We start from the raw sequence: 19,682 nt of genomic DNA on the forward strand, positions 1-19,682 counted from the left end.
TAGAATTTTATTTTTTATTTTTGAGTTTATGGATTGTGAAATGCATTATACGTGATCACTTATCACAGACAGCTTTACAGTTTGCCTCTTTGATCCCTGTATGCTTTCTGAAATGCAAGACTAACTGTGCTATGAACAAGAAAAAGCTTGTGAATAAACAGAGTTGACCTTAAGTCCCCAGAGGCAGAGGACTGGTTTTTTTTATTTCTAATGTTTGCACACAAAGTGTGATGTATTACTTTCTGAATATCAATAAATTCAGGGAATTAGATATGTAGAAGTGTTACTTTGTGGCTACCTTCATAAACAATAGAAGATTGAGGTCCTAGCCATTCTCAAAATGAAAGGTTTGTCATATTAGCTTTCTTACAAGGCTCTTCAGAGGTTAATATAGCCCACTTCAAAAAGGTTATTCATTAGGGCTTAAAGAATTTGGCTTTGCCTAACTCCTGAAGACTATGGAAACACACAGAGTTCCTTACGGAGTTGTAAGTAAAAATAAGTAACTGTGTTCAATACCAGCATGTACGTTTTAAAAATCTTAGAAAAGCTGGAACATAATTATTAAACACACCCGCCCACTACAGTTGGTTCCTCTGCAGAATCCTCACAAATCAGTTATAAAGAGCTGATACATTCAAAAAGATTTTTCTTTATAGCAAAAAAAAAAAAAATATATATATATATCTGGAAATGTAACTAAATTCAAAAATAACTTTTTTTCTTAAATCATACCAGCACGCATTATAGTACACTGAAAATTTCAGTCACAAAGGCTACTACCACACACCAACAGTTCATGCTAAAAATACCAAACTGTAGGCCTACCACAATGTAAGCCCACCTCATCATCCTAAAGCCCAAATACTCATTAGTATCAAAGCACTTCTCCACTTTTTCCTCTAAAAAGCCATAAAGATTCAGAAGTGTTACAGAAAACAGTATTTAGTCTGGTCCACTAAAATAATATGCTATTCTGAAAATGATTCAGCTACATCTCCCTACTAACCCAGCACATAAAACTGCCTGCTACAGCCGCCAACCCCCGAAAACCCCCCTCTCAGTTTTTTTCTCTCTCTAAATTTTTTAATCTATCTTGAAGTTACTGCAGAGTAACTTCAAGAGTCTCAAGACAACTCAAGAAGTTGTTTTGTAAATAATGGCACCGTATGCTGAAAAACTCCAGAGACGTATATTGCACTTAGCTTATTACATTTTCCACATAGGTCCTCATTTAAAATATTTACTAGAAAAACTCTGAAGTGATTCTACAGGATCCTGGTAGAAAACCCAAAACGTAATGACACCAGTAACCATAGTGCCCATCATAACTACAACTGCACCCTTAAGTTACATGCGTTTGTTATCTGAGCATTTTACTACCACGCATTTTTAGTCAGAATGCGTGGAACTAAGTCAATGCCTTAACATCTACAAAGTGAATTTTACAAATGAGCTGTTCCATTAGAAAACAGAAGCAGGTGTAACTCATGCATTATTTTTTTCCCCAGAAAATTATATCCCTGGGGAGTATATCAAAAGAGTTCACTCATAATAACTTTTAAAATGCCTACCTTTACTGGTGAAATATGAGAATGGGAAACAAATCCATGGACATTCTCAATTTGTGACAGATTCTTCTCCGATACATGAACCAGCTCTGGACCCGTCACCTCATTGGCAATGTGTGGAGAGCTGTGCTCCTGTGGAGGTGTATCTTCATCCTGATAGCGGTATTTCTGAAGAAAACAATTACGGAAAAAGATCAGTCCACCATAGAAATAGGAAAAGACTATCCAGAAAACTAGGTCAGACAGAAACAGTTATTTTCTGACCCGGCTGACTTAAAGGCAAAAAAATCTAGAAATAAAAGTTTAAATTACTGTTTTTAGATCCTGTCTAAAAAGGTTCCAGCCTTTTTAGTCTTCTCTAGAACTACTATACATCTACCTAATTTTCTTTTGCCTGTTTGCATACAGTAACATGTCCCCAAAAACTTCTCCAAACAACTTTCCCCTTTACTATTTTTTTCTTGTAAACACTTTAACACTACATTATTCACTAATAGCAGAGGCTCAGCACCAACTGGGTTTATCACCTTGTCCTGCCTTTAAAAACTATCAGCCTCAAAACCTTTTTTCTGTACGCCCAATTTAGCACATCTGCCAAAACTGTTTTCTGTCAGCTAAATAATTTCAGCTTTTATACTGGGGCATCAACATAGCAATTCACTACTGCTAACTTCATTAGGAAACAATAAAGATGTGTTTTTCCTACTAGACAGATGGAGCTTCACCAACAAGTAAGTCTTCAAATAGAAACACAAGATCTTATTCAGCCTCAGTCTTATTAATTTGCATTCAATTTCAAAAACCAGAACCTATTACTTAGCCACTAGGGATGAGTTCTAGTCAGACTGTGCTGTATCCACACTTGCAGATCCCTACTAAAAGGTATTAATGAAATCAGGAGGATGCATAACATTCACCTGTTCTCTGGACTGCAGAGTTATCTGGCTCATACAGCACCTCCAAACTCCAGAGCTAACATGGGCTCGCATTACAAACATAATTAAATATAAGCTTCACCCCTTTGGTCAATTCCAAGGTACTTCAGGTAGTCCATGCATTTTATTGCTAGTTTAAACTAAAGCTGAAGTCTGAAGTCATGTAACTTTTCCAGCAGTGTTTACTGTGTCCATAAGAGGCACCCCAACATTTTATAACCACATTCACTTTCACACACTACTACTGTACTCTGGAGTACATACATAGTTGCTACTAGTTTACAGGGAAAGCACACCATGTCATTAAAGGAACAGAAAGACCTAAACGTGTAATGATTTTAAACTTGGAAAAAGCTACTCCTATTATTAATAAAGTATACTTAGGATAGAAGACATTTCCGTGAGGTTTTGTTTTTGTTTTTTTTAAACAGAATTCTAAGATTTACGTACTATAATTTAAATCAAAAATAGTTGTCATCCTGGTAAGTCAATTCTACATCATAATCCAGTAGACCACTGCAAGTAAATCATGTGTCTATAAGCACATGAGCACCACACCAAAGCAGTACCTAATAAACGGTGTATGACAATTAACCCTGTTAACAGTTACATGAAAGTATGATTTCAGGCTACCACAAAGATCCCTGCCCTTCACAGAAAGTCCTGCAATATTACGAAATTGAAGCATACAGGAAAAACTATAAAGCAGCTGCTTGAAAAGGTCCATCAATTATTGACTCCTGTAATGCTTAACCTGTTCATTTCCTGCTCACAACCACCTCCTGTGGTTGTCTTCCAGGAAGACTTAATTTTTTTGTCTATCCAGCAAAAAACATCTCTAAGCATGGTCAAATAGGACAGCTAAACAACAGGAATCTTACTCTTACTCTTCCCTGTCACCTAAAGCCTGGGGAAGGCACCATATCCCCTTCCTTTCTTTGGTTCTGGCACTCAAATCAGCAGAGAATTTCACACTTTTTTCTCCTCCTTTGCTGGGTTAGACTTGTGCTGGATTAGTGACCCTGATCTAGACAGGGACTCAAAGAACACCAGAGAGCGCAAAAGCAGGGGGGAAATCAGGACAGGATCACTCTCTTTTATGAGTGAGCTATGCATCAGTCTACTCTGTCTTCTATAGACTCATCATATAGCAATATTGCAGAGTTTTGCCAGTAAAGAAGTGGTTAAATAAGGCAGCTGAAGTCACATAACTGACTCATGCTGAAAGAGAAAGGATTTGTTTGCTCTTCTCTTCCCTGCCACGTTGTTCTGCCAACACTAAGATTCCTTGGGAGACAAGCAAAGTTCCCTTACTAACTTAGAAGGAACAACTTGCGGCTTTACACTTTCATCACCCATTGCACTTTACCCAGTCAGAGCCCACCCCGCAGCACGCCATCCCCACCCTGCCTCCAAACTCCAAAACAACAGCAAAAAACCCACACCCGACCACACACATACAGGCAGAGACTAAAGATGCACAGTTTATTTTTGTCAGTAACTTAATGAGATGTCAGAGATCTTTGAAGTTATAACCCTGCTCTATTTTTATACTTAAAAAATAAAATTTAAAAAAAAAGATATCTTTATCCACCCTACTCAATTCAACCCTTCATTGCTGAGACCATATGAGATCAAGTTCTACTATGTGAGAGAAATTATGCTTTTTAAGTATTAGAAATTATAAACTAGAAGCAATACAAGTATATTTTCACTAAAAATACCAACGATTACCAGAGAAGCACAAGGCAGAAGTAGTTATTCCAAAGAGGAAAGCAAAAACATTAAGACTTCTGTTATTATAACAATCAACCTCCAAACATTTCCATACCTTCTCTCCTTAGCTGGATGGCAAAGGTGGCAAAGGAGAGATGGTGAATGCTGATAGTTGTGAAAAATTGCAACGGTTACTCAAAAAGCCTTATTTTTTCAAATCTTCAGCAGAGAGGTTTCATGAGATGACCAAGCCAACCTAATACTCACTACTAGCAGAAGGCAGAAGTTCTTTTTCTTTCTTTCCCTGCAGCAGGGAGATGGTAGATTGCTCAGCCTCAGACTCCTGCCATTCATCTGTTTTCTGAGATTGACTTGTTTTTATCTTATCAAAACAAAACCCTGAAAGGAGTTCAACATGAACTCTCTAGAGCAGCCACATTAAACATCAGAAACAGGGAAGAATAATCATTTAAAGAACGGCATTATCAAAAAATATAAGTGAGCATTATCAAAGCATTTTAAGTAAGATCACACTGGAAATTAGAGAAAATAAACATTAGAGCTTCCAGAAGCACAGAAAATATCTTGCAACATCAGACAAAGCAGGATGTCTACTAACTTAAGGGAGCTTGCCCCGCTGCTGAAGGCAGTATTTGGCTGGACTTGCAATCCAAAGTGTCCTTGCCAGATCTCAAGCTTTGATTTGACTATAAAATGCAGGAAAACGAGACCTGACAGTGGATTGAGTTCCCAGATCATCTCAGGCAAGACACTGTGAAAAGCTAGAAGTAGATCATCCCAGCTTTATTTTAAAAAAATAAATGAAAAGAATAGTCACAGGTCAATCAAAATTAACTTCCTTTACAGAACAGTCAATACCTTTAGGCAAAGCACAGAATTACCTTGATTTTTTTCCTTCAACTAGACATATTTATTAGAAAAGGGTATTTGGACATGCCTGAGTGTAAGCAGACTCTAGATTTCACTAAGAACTATATGTTTACATTATACAATGTATCAGTGCATAGCGCATATAAAGTTTTAATAAATCAGTATGTCATTATTTACATCAGAAACGAAAAAAATTTGTGGTAGTGGAGGCACTGACACGGGCTATAAGCTTCTCAAAAAAAACATTTTAAATGTGAACTAATTGGATTTTGATGCAATATTCAAGATTGACTTCATTATTTGCAAAACGTTTCCCAACTTGAAACTACTAAACGCCCACCAGAATTAATGTTTAAAATACACTAACTGAAATACTTACAGGATAATGTGCAAATAGAAGACAAGGACATAAAGTACATGAAAACTTAATATCCACAATACTTATTCTGAGAGGTACCACACTATCCTTGCCCTTTGCTGAAATTTCTCTTGAGCAAAGTGCTTCAAGTAAAGCAAATCACTGACTCTTACAACAGCTAATTCTCCACAGGAGTGGAAGTGTTTTGTACTGCTTTACTATGGAACATCACTTCTGAAATACTCTGCCCCTTGACTGAAGTAGCGCATTCAAGTGATATGGCACGGTGGTACAGCCGCCATTCAAAATTGCCTGTTCCTTTTCTCTCCCAGAAGCTGCCAACCCTTGAACGAGAATTCAGTCAACTGTTTCAGTCATGCCAAGTTAATGCTGCTGCTACCTACGAAGTGAAATCCCATGCAAGTTACCCTCCATGGGAGTCTAAAGATACTGTTTCACAATATAGCCTAGCTCACTCACAGGGCAGCTACCGTCCAGAGGAGCAGGACTCAATCAATCCCTCATGGTCGAGCCGTACGACTACGTCTCCCTGCCCCTTGCTGTTAGTACACATCTCAATTCAGATAGTGAGCAAGCTCAGCAAGCTGACCCAGCAGAATGTTCGTTCCCTCTTCCAGCAATATTAAATTTTCTTTAATTCCCTAAAGTGGCTCACAGCAAGATAAGGCATGCACCAGTGCTGACGTAACAGGGAGAAAAGCGGGTAGAGAGTAGGACCAGCCTATCCCCTCGTGGCTAGCAGAAGACCATTTCTCTGCTTACAACCAAGAGTATCCAATCCTGCACCCAAATCCAGGTTCCAAGGAGACCCCAGCTTAGAAGAGTCAGCCAAGCGATGGGCAAGACAGAATAAAGGAAAGAAAAAAAGGCAGGTGTGGCAAAGCAGCTCTGAGCTTGCAGACAGACTGCCTCTGCTGCACACCACGGAAGTTTCCCAGCACTCAATTAGGTAGTAGCCAAGCAATTTAACTATTTTTAAGAAGCTTTATGGACTGTTGTAAAATTTATAATCATAATTTATAGTCCAAAGCAACCAAGCGCTAAACATGTAACACAGAATTCTGACAGAGATACTGCCCCAAAGGATTCAGTTGCAGGTATACAGGTGTGTCAAAATTAATTAAAAACATCTCTCTTCTGATACAACATAGTTAACAAAATTTCTTCAGGCTAGATTACACCTTCAATGACTTTTGAAATGTCACCAAATCCTATGAACTAAATTATTTACTGGTGTAAGCCACTGAAAAATCCATTTACTTTTAAATAAACTAATGCCAGTTTACATGAGATGAGAAGAGGTTCTAAATTCACCACAGAGAAATCAGTCACTGTGTTAATTGTTCAGGCCCACAGCCTCTCTGCTTGAATTCACAGGCCTAGCAGAGTTAGACAAAAATAAGGAGGAACAAAGTTTCTGCAACAATGTCCAGGACAAACAAGGATTTTGTGGACATTTTATAGCACTGTTTTTCAGAATACAGATCACCTGTTCACAGAATAAACACAGAAAAGCTTTAGGAAACTCATTCTAAAAAAGGTTCACTTTAGCCTGCCTAAACTTGTATCTGTATTTTACAAAGATATTTCAAACAGATTCATACATAATTTACCCCCTAAAGGTAATTAAGCTGTGGGTTTATTTTACTTTTTTTTTTTTAAAAGACCTTCTAATGAGAAGTCTTACTGAAACAGAAATTAAAGGAAGTTATTTAAAGAACACTTAAACAATCTCATGCCCTAAACTGGTGACCCATATCCACAACAGCATGCAATGCTGTTATTCCAGAGATTCAGGCCATACAGAATGCCATGTTCATGGGTAGAAAATTAATTACACAAGAACATCCTTAACTATCAGATAATTTAATGACAAAGTGCAAGGCAGCAGTAACTACAGTTCTCCTCAAAATCAGATGTGTGTCAAAATCTAGTTCATATTAGACATACAGTCTTACACAAAAACAAGTTTGCAAGCACAGTATCTTCTCTATACACAAAGGAAAAAAAAACAGTACCAAACTAGCTTTAATATAAGAGTGAAAGGGTGCTTAGAAAATTAAAAAGTTTGTAAATTGACCTTCTTGTACTCATGTCCCTTCTCCTCCGGGTTTTAACTCTCCCCACCCAGGCATCAATAGGAGTCCCAAGTTACTGCACACTTCAAAAAACAAAAACGAGAAACAAAACCCAGAAAAACCCATGTAAGTTTTAATTTTCACTGTACATGTTGTGAAAGAGGTTAAGAATAAGTGAGGATTTTAATACGTAAATTTAATCATTTTAATTTGATAAATATATAGACATTCACAGGGTCATACCCCCTCTGATGCAGTATGAACAGGCAGCACAATAAAACGAAGTGGCTTTAGACTATTTGCACTCGGCTCCCCAAGTTTAAGTACTTGTCCTTGTTGAGTCACCGCTACACCTTAGAAGTTAAACTAAATCTGAAAGGACCCTTCAAAAGATGATTCCAGCGACTGAAGTTGCTGGGAAACACTGTTTGATGTTCAACATCTCCACTCCTGCATAAAAGGACTAGGAATCAACATGTCAAAGGCAGATGCGTAGAAAAATCTGAATACCCTCAGTGCTCCTCACATCTCCCCAAAAACCAGCCTTCACAACTCTGACATCCAGGTACCATTCAGCAGAAAATGAGCTCCAACAACTCTAACAACAAGAGCAATAACACAGATAAATTTTGCATAATCTTGCTAAAACAAAACTAATCCAAAATGATTAGTACATTAAGATGCTAACACATTTTGTACAAGTCTTCCCTGTAGTCTATGGGAAGTGCTAAATCAGAAACTAGTGCTTAGGAAAATAATAGTGCCTTCCTCATGGAGGAAAGAAAAGGACACAAAACAAAAGGTATGCTCCGCTATTGGAGAACCAAAATGAACTTGGAAGCTTTTCATTTGTAAAAACCAGGAAGATTACAAAAACCAAATAAAGTCTCTTTGCAGGTGAACAGCAATGCACACCAAAAACCTGAAAGCCTGTGAATAATAGAAGACATCTCAGTAATGTAAGAAAAGAGGATATGTGTTTGTGTATTTTCAGAACTTCTTCACTGACCATGGAACAGGACATTCAGTATTATTTACAATTTAGGCCTCAACATATGATAAACTGAATGACTTGAAATATTAGAACAGGTTTTTTGATCTTTGGGTTGTTGGGGGGTTTTTTTGGTTGTTTTTATTATTGTTGGTTTTTTAAACACAAGTTCAGTACTTTGAGTAACTAACTGCTTCATTCTCAAATAAAAGCATTAAGTTTTCTTTTAATAATTGGAGCCAAGACAAAAACATAAGGCATTTCACCCCATTGGACAGTTTCAGCTTGACATTCTATCTTGAATAAAACTGCTTATAACATATTTATTTAGGTCACAGTGTTCCATCATATGTCAAAATGCACAACTAGTGTTAAATGTAAGTATTTATGTAATGCTTCATGTCACAGATATCTAGAAACAATACAACAATTTACAATATGTACATACATTTACAAAAACACCAGAAATATTTGTAGTGAAGAAGTTCACCTGTTCCAGAATGCCAAGGTAGAGAGACTAAAGAAGGAACAGTCAGATTGTGGATGTTCTTTTCCTATGTGGTTCAAAAAAACAGTAAAGGAAACTGGAAAGCACTGTATTTCATAGGATTACTTGTGTGAGATGAATTGTTTCTTTATGTAAAGGACTGAACAGGTAATCCTGTATTACTGTTTCACGCTGTCATTTAAATATTGACCCTTTCAGTATTCAAAGGCTATCTCCTCAGAGGACAAGAGTATTTTAGTTTTAGTGCAATACAACCCTGCAACTTTTCTTCAAATATCAACAACTGCCTAGTTCAAAATCTCTCTGCACTACCAGCAGTTCATGCTATTTAAACCTAAATATTTCAGCTCATTTGGGAGGCAGATAGTATGGAGTACCCACTCTGTATTAACAGCAATACGCGTTTATTTAAAGCCTGTGCATAAATAGTCTAAGATTTTTAAAACACAACAGTGCTAAATAAATTGCAGTCAAGAAACTATTGGTTTGCCAGATACATTACTTGTTAGCGTACGACGACATTAATAAAGATAATAATAAGGAATTCTGCTGACTATTTTGTACAAGGTGCTCTACCTCCCTCTTCCCACCCCTGGCATCTCTGCCTGCCAGACAGGCGCCGGTGATGGGGGGTCCCTCCAGCCCATGCCTGGGGTGGGCTGAAGGAGAGCAAGGTAAGGAGTCACTGAGGCATTCAGACAGACCAAGAGAGCCGCTGACGTGCGAGTACAGCAGAAAATGCCGCCATCGCTCACATCCGACACAAAATGCCTAAAGTGAATTCTGGATGTTTGCTGGATATTTTTAGTTTGGTCTTAAAGTGAACAGCATCTCTCCTCTCTGCAGTTCAACTGGCAAAATTAAAATCAAGATGGTATTTTCATTCTATGGCTTTCTTCCCAAGTTTATTATTTAAACATGAGAATATCTTATTAATAAAAAAAAATAGGGACGTGCAGATCCACAAAAAGCAGGAAAAAAATTGTAGTTTTATAGCAAGTAGTTTCCAAATTGCATCAATAAATATATACATAATTCAAATTGAAAAATGCTTTGGACACATGAAACATAAGTAGATTGATTCAAAAGAAGTCAAATTCTTCCCTCCTGGAAATAAAGCATTCAACTTAAAGTTTCATAATAAATCATCCACACTACCAAAAGATCCATAAAAATTTAGACTCCTCCCTCCCAACCTAGGTGACATTTATTCAACATTTTGTGATAGATATATAAAAAAATGTATTACCCATATACGCATATATGTATGTATGTGTATACATACACAGAACTGTTCCAAATTTATAAAATAAAATACAGTTCAACTATGTTTTGTTAAAAATAACAAACGCTGACCTGGAAACACTGAATATGCACAGCTACTTTTAGAGAGAATGATTTCTGAATCTTGGTCTCAAAAGTAACTTCACATACATATCCCTTGAATTTTAAAGGGGCTTTCCAGTACTTTGTGTTTTCATTATATCCTTCACATTGCACATTAATTTTACTAAAAAAAAGCAGTTTTGACACAACACTGAATATATTCTGTTTACTATTCTGAGGATTACCAAATTACGTATGTTTTATTACTCTGAAACCTAAACCGTTGATGTAGTCCTAAAATGACTAAATGCCCGAGGGCACTGTTAAACCCAAACCTGCCACTAACAATTGCTTCCATCAATATGATGTCAGGAGGCATTTCCAGCCCTGCATCTCAGCACAAGTCTCCTGTGTATTTAATTCTCTACAGCTGAAGAAAATGAAAGCCAAGTGCAATAAACTGATTACATGATGATTAATGCTGATTAATGGAGAATGACGACATTTTACATGCGGCATTCAGTAAATTCAAAGTGTTGTTCAAAGGGATCTTTAAACAGTAGGCATGATAATTCATTACTTCTGTCACAATCACCACAAGCTCCGATAATCAAGTAAGGCATGGAACAAAATACGCACCATTTAATCAGAAATTTAAGGTACAGTTACATTAGACATAATGGCAATCATTCACTAAAAGCAGCTTACATTTCCAGGAAAGTCCTTTTATAGACCCACCTTACATCCAAACATTAAAGATATTGTGTTGTTGGTACATGCTACTTTACAGTGGCATAGCATCGGAGAAAAACAATCCAAGTTTTTTATGCTAGGAGACATTTTTTCAGACCCTGTGCACTTCAATCGATCCGTGACTGAGATTCCAGAAAAATGCCTCTGTAAGCGCTGCTTGCTGCCTGTCTTTGACATTTAATTTAGGTCCATAGTGTTCAAAAATAAGCCTTTCTATAAAAGAGGTTGAATCCTTCAGGAAAAATTTTGCTTCACGTTAGAAACCAGATCTTTAAAAAAAGGCAAGGAAAAAATCCTGTGTCCATTTTTAAAATTTTCAAGTCAGCTTTATATTTAATTACGTTAGCAGCAGCTTGAAGTGACAACTGTCTCGCAGCCCAAAGTAATACTCAGATCCTCTCAGCCAGAACCCAGGGTTAGATCCACCAAGGCAGCTCCACCTGCTGCAGTGCAAGGTCTGCTGTCTCCTCCATGAAAACAGAAGCAACTCCAGCAGAGCCACTACGCTCAGTGTGTGCTGGTTGCTTAGGGGAGGGGCGAGATGTTGCAGCAAGGGACTCGTTACGCGGCCCGACAGAGAGAAACCCAACGCTTCCTGCAAGGTGCTTTCGCACTGCACCAATGAGCATGTGAAAACCCCTTTTGAAATCAGCTGTGTGTAATTATAAAGCCAGGGAAGTTGTAAGCTTGACAGCAGGGAATTTGCTGAGCTGCAGTTTACACCAGCTTTTTCAAGGAAATGTCAGCAGACCACAAAATGAATGGCTATGGGATATTTAATCCTCATTTTCAAGCATTAAAAATTCAAGGTTATTTGACACGTTAAAAAATGTTCTTTAACTGCTGAGTAAAACTCCTAATGGGCTACCAAAAGCAATAAAAAAAACCCAGCTGCAGAAATACATGAATATTCTCCAACTTCAACATACAATGAAATCAGAAGCTGCTATTTTTTCCCTAGTTGTCTCTAGGAAGTCATGAATAATCTGGACTATGCATCAATTTGGTTATGAGGATCTCTGGTTAAAGTATTTCATTTCAAGCAACTGTACGTGTCAACATTCAAACAAAACCGTTTGAAGAAAAAGGCTTTTTTTTTTTAACTGATAAGCACCCCTTGAGGTAGAAAGTTTAACGTAGTGTAAAATTGGCATCCACACTTACAGCTCAGAAACGAGTAACTTCATGAATTATACCAAGACAGTCATCTTTATATAAATGTGCAGATTGATGAAACCAATACTAAGGCAAGATGTCTGAAGAAAAATGTGTAACTTGGCCCACAGTAAAACTCAAAATAAACTTCATTTGCATGAGGACCTCTTTCTTAGTAGAATATTCAAGGACTACACATGACAGCATTTCTACACTAATAAGCATAGTTTTCTTTCCACCATGCGCATGACCTACAAATTTTTACCAAATAGCCTTAGACATAATTTCCCACAGTAGGTCATCTTCTGCATGCAAGTACAGCAATAGGGGCAGGAGCAAAGAAAAAAAAAAAATCTCTAACACTCTGCTTAAACATCATGGGAAAAGAAACAAAAGCTATAAATAACAAAAAAATACACTTTCTTTGTTTAGCTATGTTAGGTTAAGTTTTTCTTGCAAGAACATTCAAATCCAAGGGTACCCCTAAGTAAAAGAGAATGACACAAGAACCTAAAACCCCCTTTATTTTCTTCAGCTGGCTGGGGGTCACAGTACACAGCCTCTTGTCTGAAGAAACAGGGCAGAGCATAACTGAACACATACTCAAACACCACAAATGAAAAAAGGAAAAATAATGAACAAGAGGACGGAAACAGTCAGAGCACTGCCTCTTGCCAAAAGAACACAAGGATGTTCCTATGCCACAAACACACCTTTTCTATGCACCAGATCAACAATCCATCTTACTTCCATACCTCTAATCCCATTGTAATAATATAATTTCTCACTAAAATAATACACAGTCAAATGCATGGCAATTTCATGACAACAAATAAAGTCAAAGAGCCAAAAGCAGTTCTTGAATGTTGCAGAAATAGCTTTTTGTGATGCAGAAAATATGAGCTCTAATGTGCCATGGGCATAGAAGAATCAGTAAGAGGAAGATATAGTCTACACATCTACAAAGGATTCCATCAGTAAGATACAATAAAGATGAGAAAGCTTAAGTAACTTCAGGCAATTACATCTAGATTGTTGATGAAGACCTACATAAAACATCCGAATCTTTCAGCCATATATTTTCAGCTGTAAACAAATAAATTGGTTACACTGTGAAATTGTCTTGGTCTTTATACAAAAAGATGGAACTTTTTACACATCTTGCACACAAGCTTAAAAATACAATATTTAAATTTGTAAAATTAAAATATATTCCTATATATTTTGCTGACTAAATCCAGAGATTTAATTCTAATGAAAGTTCCACTTGTTCAAAATAATTATTTGTACCCAAAGACTTTTTAAATACACAGTTGTGAACATAAAATTTTCCGAAATACGAACATACAGTATGTTATCATGTAGGGAAACATTTGGAACAGAGAATATTTGGAAATCTACTATTGAGCTCTAAAGAGAACATACCCCCACTTATTTAACTATTGCTCTGATTCAAAGTGAAGGTTAGATTAACATTTCAAAAACCAATTTATTAACACAATAACTAAGCGATTGACAAGAAGAACAGGGCCTTAACTCCTTAACTATCTATCAATACACCCTTCCAATTTATCAGTCTGTATTTTGTGTTATCACATACAAGCTTGAGCTCCTAGAGTCAGAGCCCACTGTTTCCATGCTGATGATACAAAGCAACAATTCTTAAACTGTGAGACTGCAAGATAGACACAGTGCCAGGACATCACCCAGTGCTGCCACATAGACAGTCAAGAACACATTAGCATTTCCTGAATATAGAAGAACAAAATCCTAAATTATCTTATTGCACAGGATGCTTCCACCCGGCGTTATACAAACATTTAAGTGACAATTTTAAACACAACAATCTAAAGAAAGCAATTCAAAACTTTTAAAAACTCATGTTTACTCGAAAGTGTTACCAGTAACATTGACTAGTTACGTCCTAGTGAAAATACTACATAAAATTAATTGGCCTTATTTCAAGTTTTGTTTGAATGTTTACTTGGTAATAATCCATCTTTATGCATGGCTCCCACATGCACAATAAAAACATCAACATCATTAAGATCTTTAATTAGTGAGCAAGACTAATTTTCTTGTTAACATAAAATAAGAAGGCTCCTACTTCCAAGTCTCCCCAAGCAGTATGAACATTGGATAGAGAGAAACAAGAGTAATGCACCATCAAAAAACCACACTACAACGCTTTCAGAAACTTAATGCTTCTGTTCAGCACTTGCCAACTATTCTTGATTGAACACGCACATTAGTACCCATTTTCATCGGTCCGTGTGTTCCACCCATATCCTCATGCAACACAGGTTAGGAAACAGCAAACTTGTAGGCAGTAAGACCTGGAGCTTTTAATGAAATGAGTAAGTGAAGGTCTGACTTGACAAATGTATGAACTGTTCAGACTGCCAAACCAAAGGGGAAAAGGCTATACTAATCTTTGGATTTCTTCAGACAGAACACATCCCTTAAGTATCACTGCAGGGACATAAGCTGGTGGGACTCTAGTTTAGGTCCCTCTTCCCCAGAAGCCTGAACTGGTATACTTCCAAGATACTTAATACAATCCAATTAAAAAAAAAAAAAAAACCCACACCAGAACAACCTTATTTTAAGCTCTGCTCTGCATAACCTTAGTCTGTATTGTCTTGAAAGAATACACAGAATTCCAAAATTAGTCTCTAGAAAGCATCTTGGATACTGGTTTAAGATTACCTCATATTAACAGAGAGCTCTAACGTAATGGTTGTAATAACTCCTTACTCAATAATTAGTAACTTTATAAGCATATCCTATAAGGTAAATGAAATTTGAACACTAGCTTCGTAACAACCAACATCCAGTGCAAACTGCATCCGTTAGCACCCGTAAAGCTCTCTTTGGCTTTGCAGTTCTTGCTCCCTGAAGTATCAGATGACCATCCAAGCCAATTTTGAGAAAGCAGGCAAAAAAATATACTGTTGTTCCTGCATGCTCCTGAATTGACAGAAGAATCATTTCCATAGAGCTTTCAGGCAAACAGGTTTATTCACTGAAAACGCTATGAACTGAAAATTCCCCTGCTAAGGGGCATCTTTAACAGGTATCCATACCTTAGAAGCACCTCTTTGTGAGCTTGGCAGGTAAACACATCTGCAAGAGTTAAATGGGCAGCCACTGTTGCACCTCCAGAACGCTGATGTGCATCTACCCTTAAGAAACTTAATACCCTCATATACAAAATCTGCAGTGCCCACTCAATCTGACCCTTAATCAACACCAAACTCTCAAAAATTGAGAGAATCCTTTCTATTGTTCTGACGCCAACAATAGAAAAGTATTTTCTGGGAAAATTAGCAGATTGTAAATACATCTGTATGTCTCCAGTTTCGAAAATCTTCAAGAATACCACAGCCCCATTAACTTCAGAAGGAAGGTGAAATATTACTTTGGCAAAAGGAATTTGATTAATAGTTGCATTTTTAAAACTTGCCCCACAATGGCATTTAAGCCCAGAACAAGTCCTATGAATAGAAACTTTTCAGTGGGTGTCTGTGATTTTTCTCCCAGTTTATTCTGAGTCTTATGTTAAGTATAAGACAGATCTGGGACATCACTCCAATGAAGTCCCTCATAAGCCTTGATAAGTCAAGCCAAAAACCAGACAAGAATACTTTCCTTCCAGACTGAGTGACCATCATTATGGGCATTTTTATAAACTTTTCTTTGGAGTTATCTGCAGTCCAGAACAGAGGAGGAATATATAACGCCACATCAGAGAAAGAACCCAGAGGTGTCTGTGTTATGATGTCCTCTATATGCAAAAATAATCAGACTTCAAAATATGAGCTGGAAAATAATGACAGATTGAAAAGTGTTCAGAAAACTTCACAAAAACCAGACCTTTCTGACAATTACCACTGGATAGTCATCCTATGTATTCAAAGTGTGATTTCAAAGACATTTAATCATATCATTCAGGTGTCAGCCTCTGCCTCTTAGCAATTCTAATACTATAGGTTAATTTCAGCCAAATTTACTGGAAGGATAGAGGTCTCCAAGGGTATCAATCATTTGCAAGTTTCCTAAAAGTAAGTAGCAGGCAAGGGAATAAGTATCAAAAAATCCCCACCAAAGGAAAGGGGAGAGGGGAGGGGGAAAGCTGCATAAGCAAGAAGAGTCAAAATGTATATATTGAGAAAGATATTAAGAATATTGGGGGGGGGGGGGGGGAGGAGGGGGCAATTATAGTAAAATGGTCTATGGTAGCTTTATATTAAAATGTTAGCACACCTTGACAAAAAGTTATAAGAAGTCATGCTTTGTAAGGCAGGTATGAGGCCATTTCATGTTTCGAAATTAAAAAGGCCCAGAGTGAAATCTACTCCCCTTCTTCTGATGTTTTGAAAGTATTTCAGCACTACTGGAACACGCCTTTACATCTTTAGTTTCCACACAAAAAGTTCCTGAGAATTAGAGAGAGGTTATAGAAATGACTATTATGAGACTACTATGAAATCCAAAATCCAGTGTTACTTTATCCTAGCTGGAAACCACCAGAATCAGAACACCTTCAAAACAGATTGAGAAAGGAATGAAAATAAATAGTTCCTTTTGCAAGACTTCAAGTTTGACCCAATAAAGAGAATGTAAATGCAGCAGATAAACTGAAGCCACCTGACCTTCTCTGTTAAAATTCACTGCAGAAATTAATTTCGTTATATTAGTAACAACTCGGGGTGGGGGAAACAAAACAAAACAAAGGTGACCGTGTTCTGAGTAGACTGTATTGTGACTAGAATGTAACTAGGAATCTGAGTAGACTGTATTGTAACTAGAATGTAACTAGGAAATCCCTAAAATCAAGAAGTACCACATTACTTCAAACATATTTAACATGCCTAGAAACTGTGTGTGGTGGGTTGACGCTGGATGGCAGGGAAGCGCCCATCCAGTCACTCTCTCGCCCCCCTCTAGAGAGATGAGGGAGAGAATCAGAACAGCAAAAGCAAGGGGGAAAAAAACCTCATAGGTCAAGATAAATAAGGGAAAAAAAAAAAACAACTACACACACAAGTGATGCAAGCCAAATCACTAACTACCTCCCACTAGCAAATCAACGGCCAATCTGGGCAACGGCTACTTTGGAAAGACTTCCCTCCAGCTTTATTGCTGAGCATGATGTTAAAAAATATGGAGCATTTTTTCAGTCAGTTTGGGTCAGATGCTCCAGCTGTGTCCCCTCACAACCTCTTGCCCACCCCCAGCCTACTTACTAGCACAGGAGGGTGAAAAACAGAGAAGTCCTTGACACCGTGTGAGCGCTATTCAGCAACAGCTAAAACATTGGTGTGTTAATCAACAGTTTGTCACAATCTAAAATACAGCACCATATGGGCTGCTGTGAAGAAAATTAACTCCATCCCAGCCAAACCCGGTACCAGTCTGACCTGAAAAGTCCTTTACAATTAAGAACTGCAAGATCAGAAACATTGCTGAGATCACTCTTCAAATAAAAGTACGTGATTATTCTAAAGTTGCCTTTGATATGTTGTTCCCATCTGTCCACAGAGGAGAAAAAAGTATATGTATTTAGCCCCAGATAGTTCCATCCAACTTTCAAAAGGATTTCTCGTGAACAACAGACAATGATTCCCAAAGATAAAACTGATAAGACATAAGAGCCCCTTAAGTAACAGACCTTCTGAAAGACTCAAAAGCGTCGTGCCCTTGTCTCATCTCTTCCCCACACCCTCAATGAACCTTCTACCCAGTTTATATTTAAAGTGGATGGACCCTAATCTCAAGTGGTAAAGATTAATAGCCAAGCAAAGTTATACTTTCAAGACTATACTAAGTGATAAAGATTGAATCCAGCAGGGTGTGATTAGCTGGGACTGCTTTCCCCAATGTAAAGACCAGGCTGGAGCAAGGATGCAATTTTTCACTCAGGATTGCTCCCTGTAGGACCAAGGCTGACTAGGCTAAGTTTATCCTGCAAAACATTGTTTTCCTTAAGCATCTATTAGCCTGAGACAGAAGGCTAGTTTGATTCAGACTGTCAGGCAGGAATTTTATTGGAGGGAAGCATGGGAGGAAAGAAAGACAACACCTTCAAGGCTTATTCCAGAATGGATAACGTATGAAGATCCTTCAGTTATTGAAGGATTGCTCTGAATCTGGGTCATCCCACCCTATCTTTGTGAAAGAGCTCCGTCTGGAGCAGCAGTTTTCAGCAGTGGAATACCCTTTAAATGGTCCATGCAATGTAGCCAAGAGAAGTGTCACTGCTGATGAATAACTCTCAAAGTATTAATTAAGCATCTGTGCCTCCACTGGGGAAAAAAGGGCATACAGATTAAAAAAAATAGTGAAAAAGAGGGAGAGGAAATACACTAATGATACATGCCTTTTATCTGGTGAAGCCCCATACTACTCCAGAATCATTTCAATAGCCATTCATGCTTCCTTAACACAACATCAAGAAGAGACTGCAATTTGACATGTTTCTGCTCTACTGCTTTGATGTAGCACCAACAGAGTAGAAGCTAGTAGAGCCAGGGGAGACGAAGTACTTGCACAATACTAAAAACTGTTTTCTTTTTTCCCCGCTGCAGACACTGAGAAGGTTGTTCCAAGAGACAAACCCAAACCAGTCCTTCAGTCAAAAGTCACAAGTCAGTCCTTAGTTCAAACCAGTCCTACTGCTTTAAAAACAGTAAAAACAGATCACATCTCAATTATAAAATAGTTTACTGAGAGCAGGACAAAATCTAGGCAGCAATACTGTTCTGTCGATGCTGTAGTATCTGCCATGCATTTCTGATACACAGAAGACTGTCACTAGGTTCTATAAGAAACAACTGTTTTCAAAAAGACTTTTTCATACAACAAAGTTGGTACAATACTTAAAGGGGAAATTCTCATAGTATATTTCTTCTGTCATTCTAATAGATTTGAACATTTCAAAAATAGAGATGACCCCTTCCCTCTAAAAGGGAAAAGATCCATAATGCTATTATGGACTATTTAACTCCAATGGGTAAAAGAATTTGCTAGCCTACAGTTTCAATTCATTGCAACTCCATCACTTTCTCCATCTTAAAATGCAAATCCTCTTACAGGAAAGGACTAAGATTGCCATCTCAATCCAGATGGGAAGGATACTGGCGATCTACACTTTGTTACTAACTGAGAACAGATAAGGAAGACTGTTATTGCCTGCAGGCCACGGACCCTCCTGAATTTTCTGGGAACCTAAAAGGTAAAGGGGAGAGCTGCAATAAGGCACAGAACAGACAGGCAGGCAGAGACAAAGGCTTCGAAAGGCTTCTGACAGAGCCTCTTGAATCTTTCTCACCTAGAAGATAAGGCATAAAGCATATGAGTATTAAATCATAGTTTTT

At 37.6% G+C, this 19,682-nt stretch overlaps 1 protein-coding gene across 14 annotated transcripts in view; it reads right to left on the reverse strand.

The window, feature by feature from the left end:
- The window catches only part of DLG1 (discs large MAGUK scaffold protein 1), a 163,288-nt gene that overhangs the window by 105,625 nt on the left and 37,981 nt on the right, over window positions 1-19,682 (reverse strand). For all 14 annotated transcript variants that reach the window (XM_074592880.1, XM_074592881.1, XM_074592866.1 and 11 more), the window contains one exon: window positions 1,575-1,739. In XM_074592880.1, coding sequence (XP_074448981.1) covers window positions 1,575-1,739 — 165 coding nt within the window. The remainder of the gene's footprint in view (window positions 1-1,574; window positions 1,740-19,682) is intronic.

This window comes from Larus michahellis, chromosome 6 (assembly GCF_964199755.1).
Source record: "Larus michahellis chromosome 6, bLarMic1.1, whole genome shotgun sequence".
NCBI classification, from domain to species: domain Eukaryota; kingdom Metazoa; phylum Chordata; class Aves; order Charadriiformes; family Laridae; genus Larus; species Larus michahellis.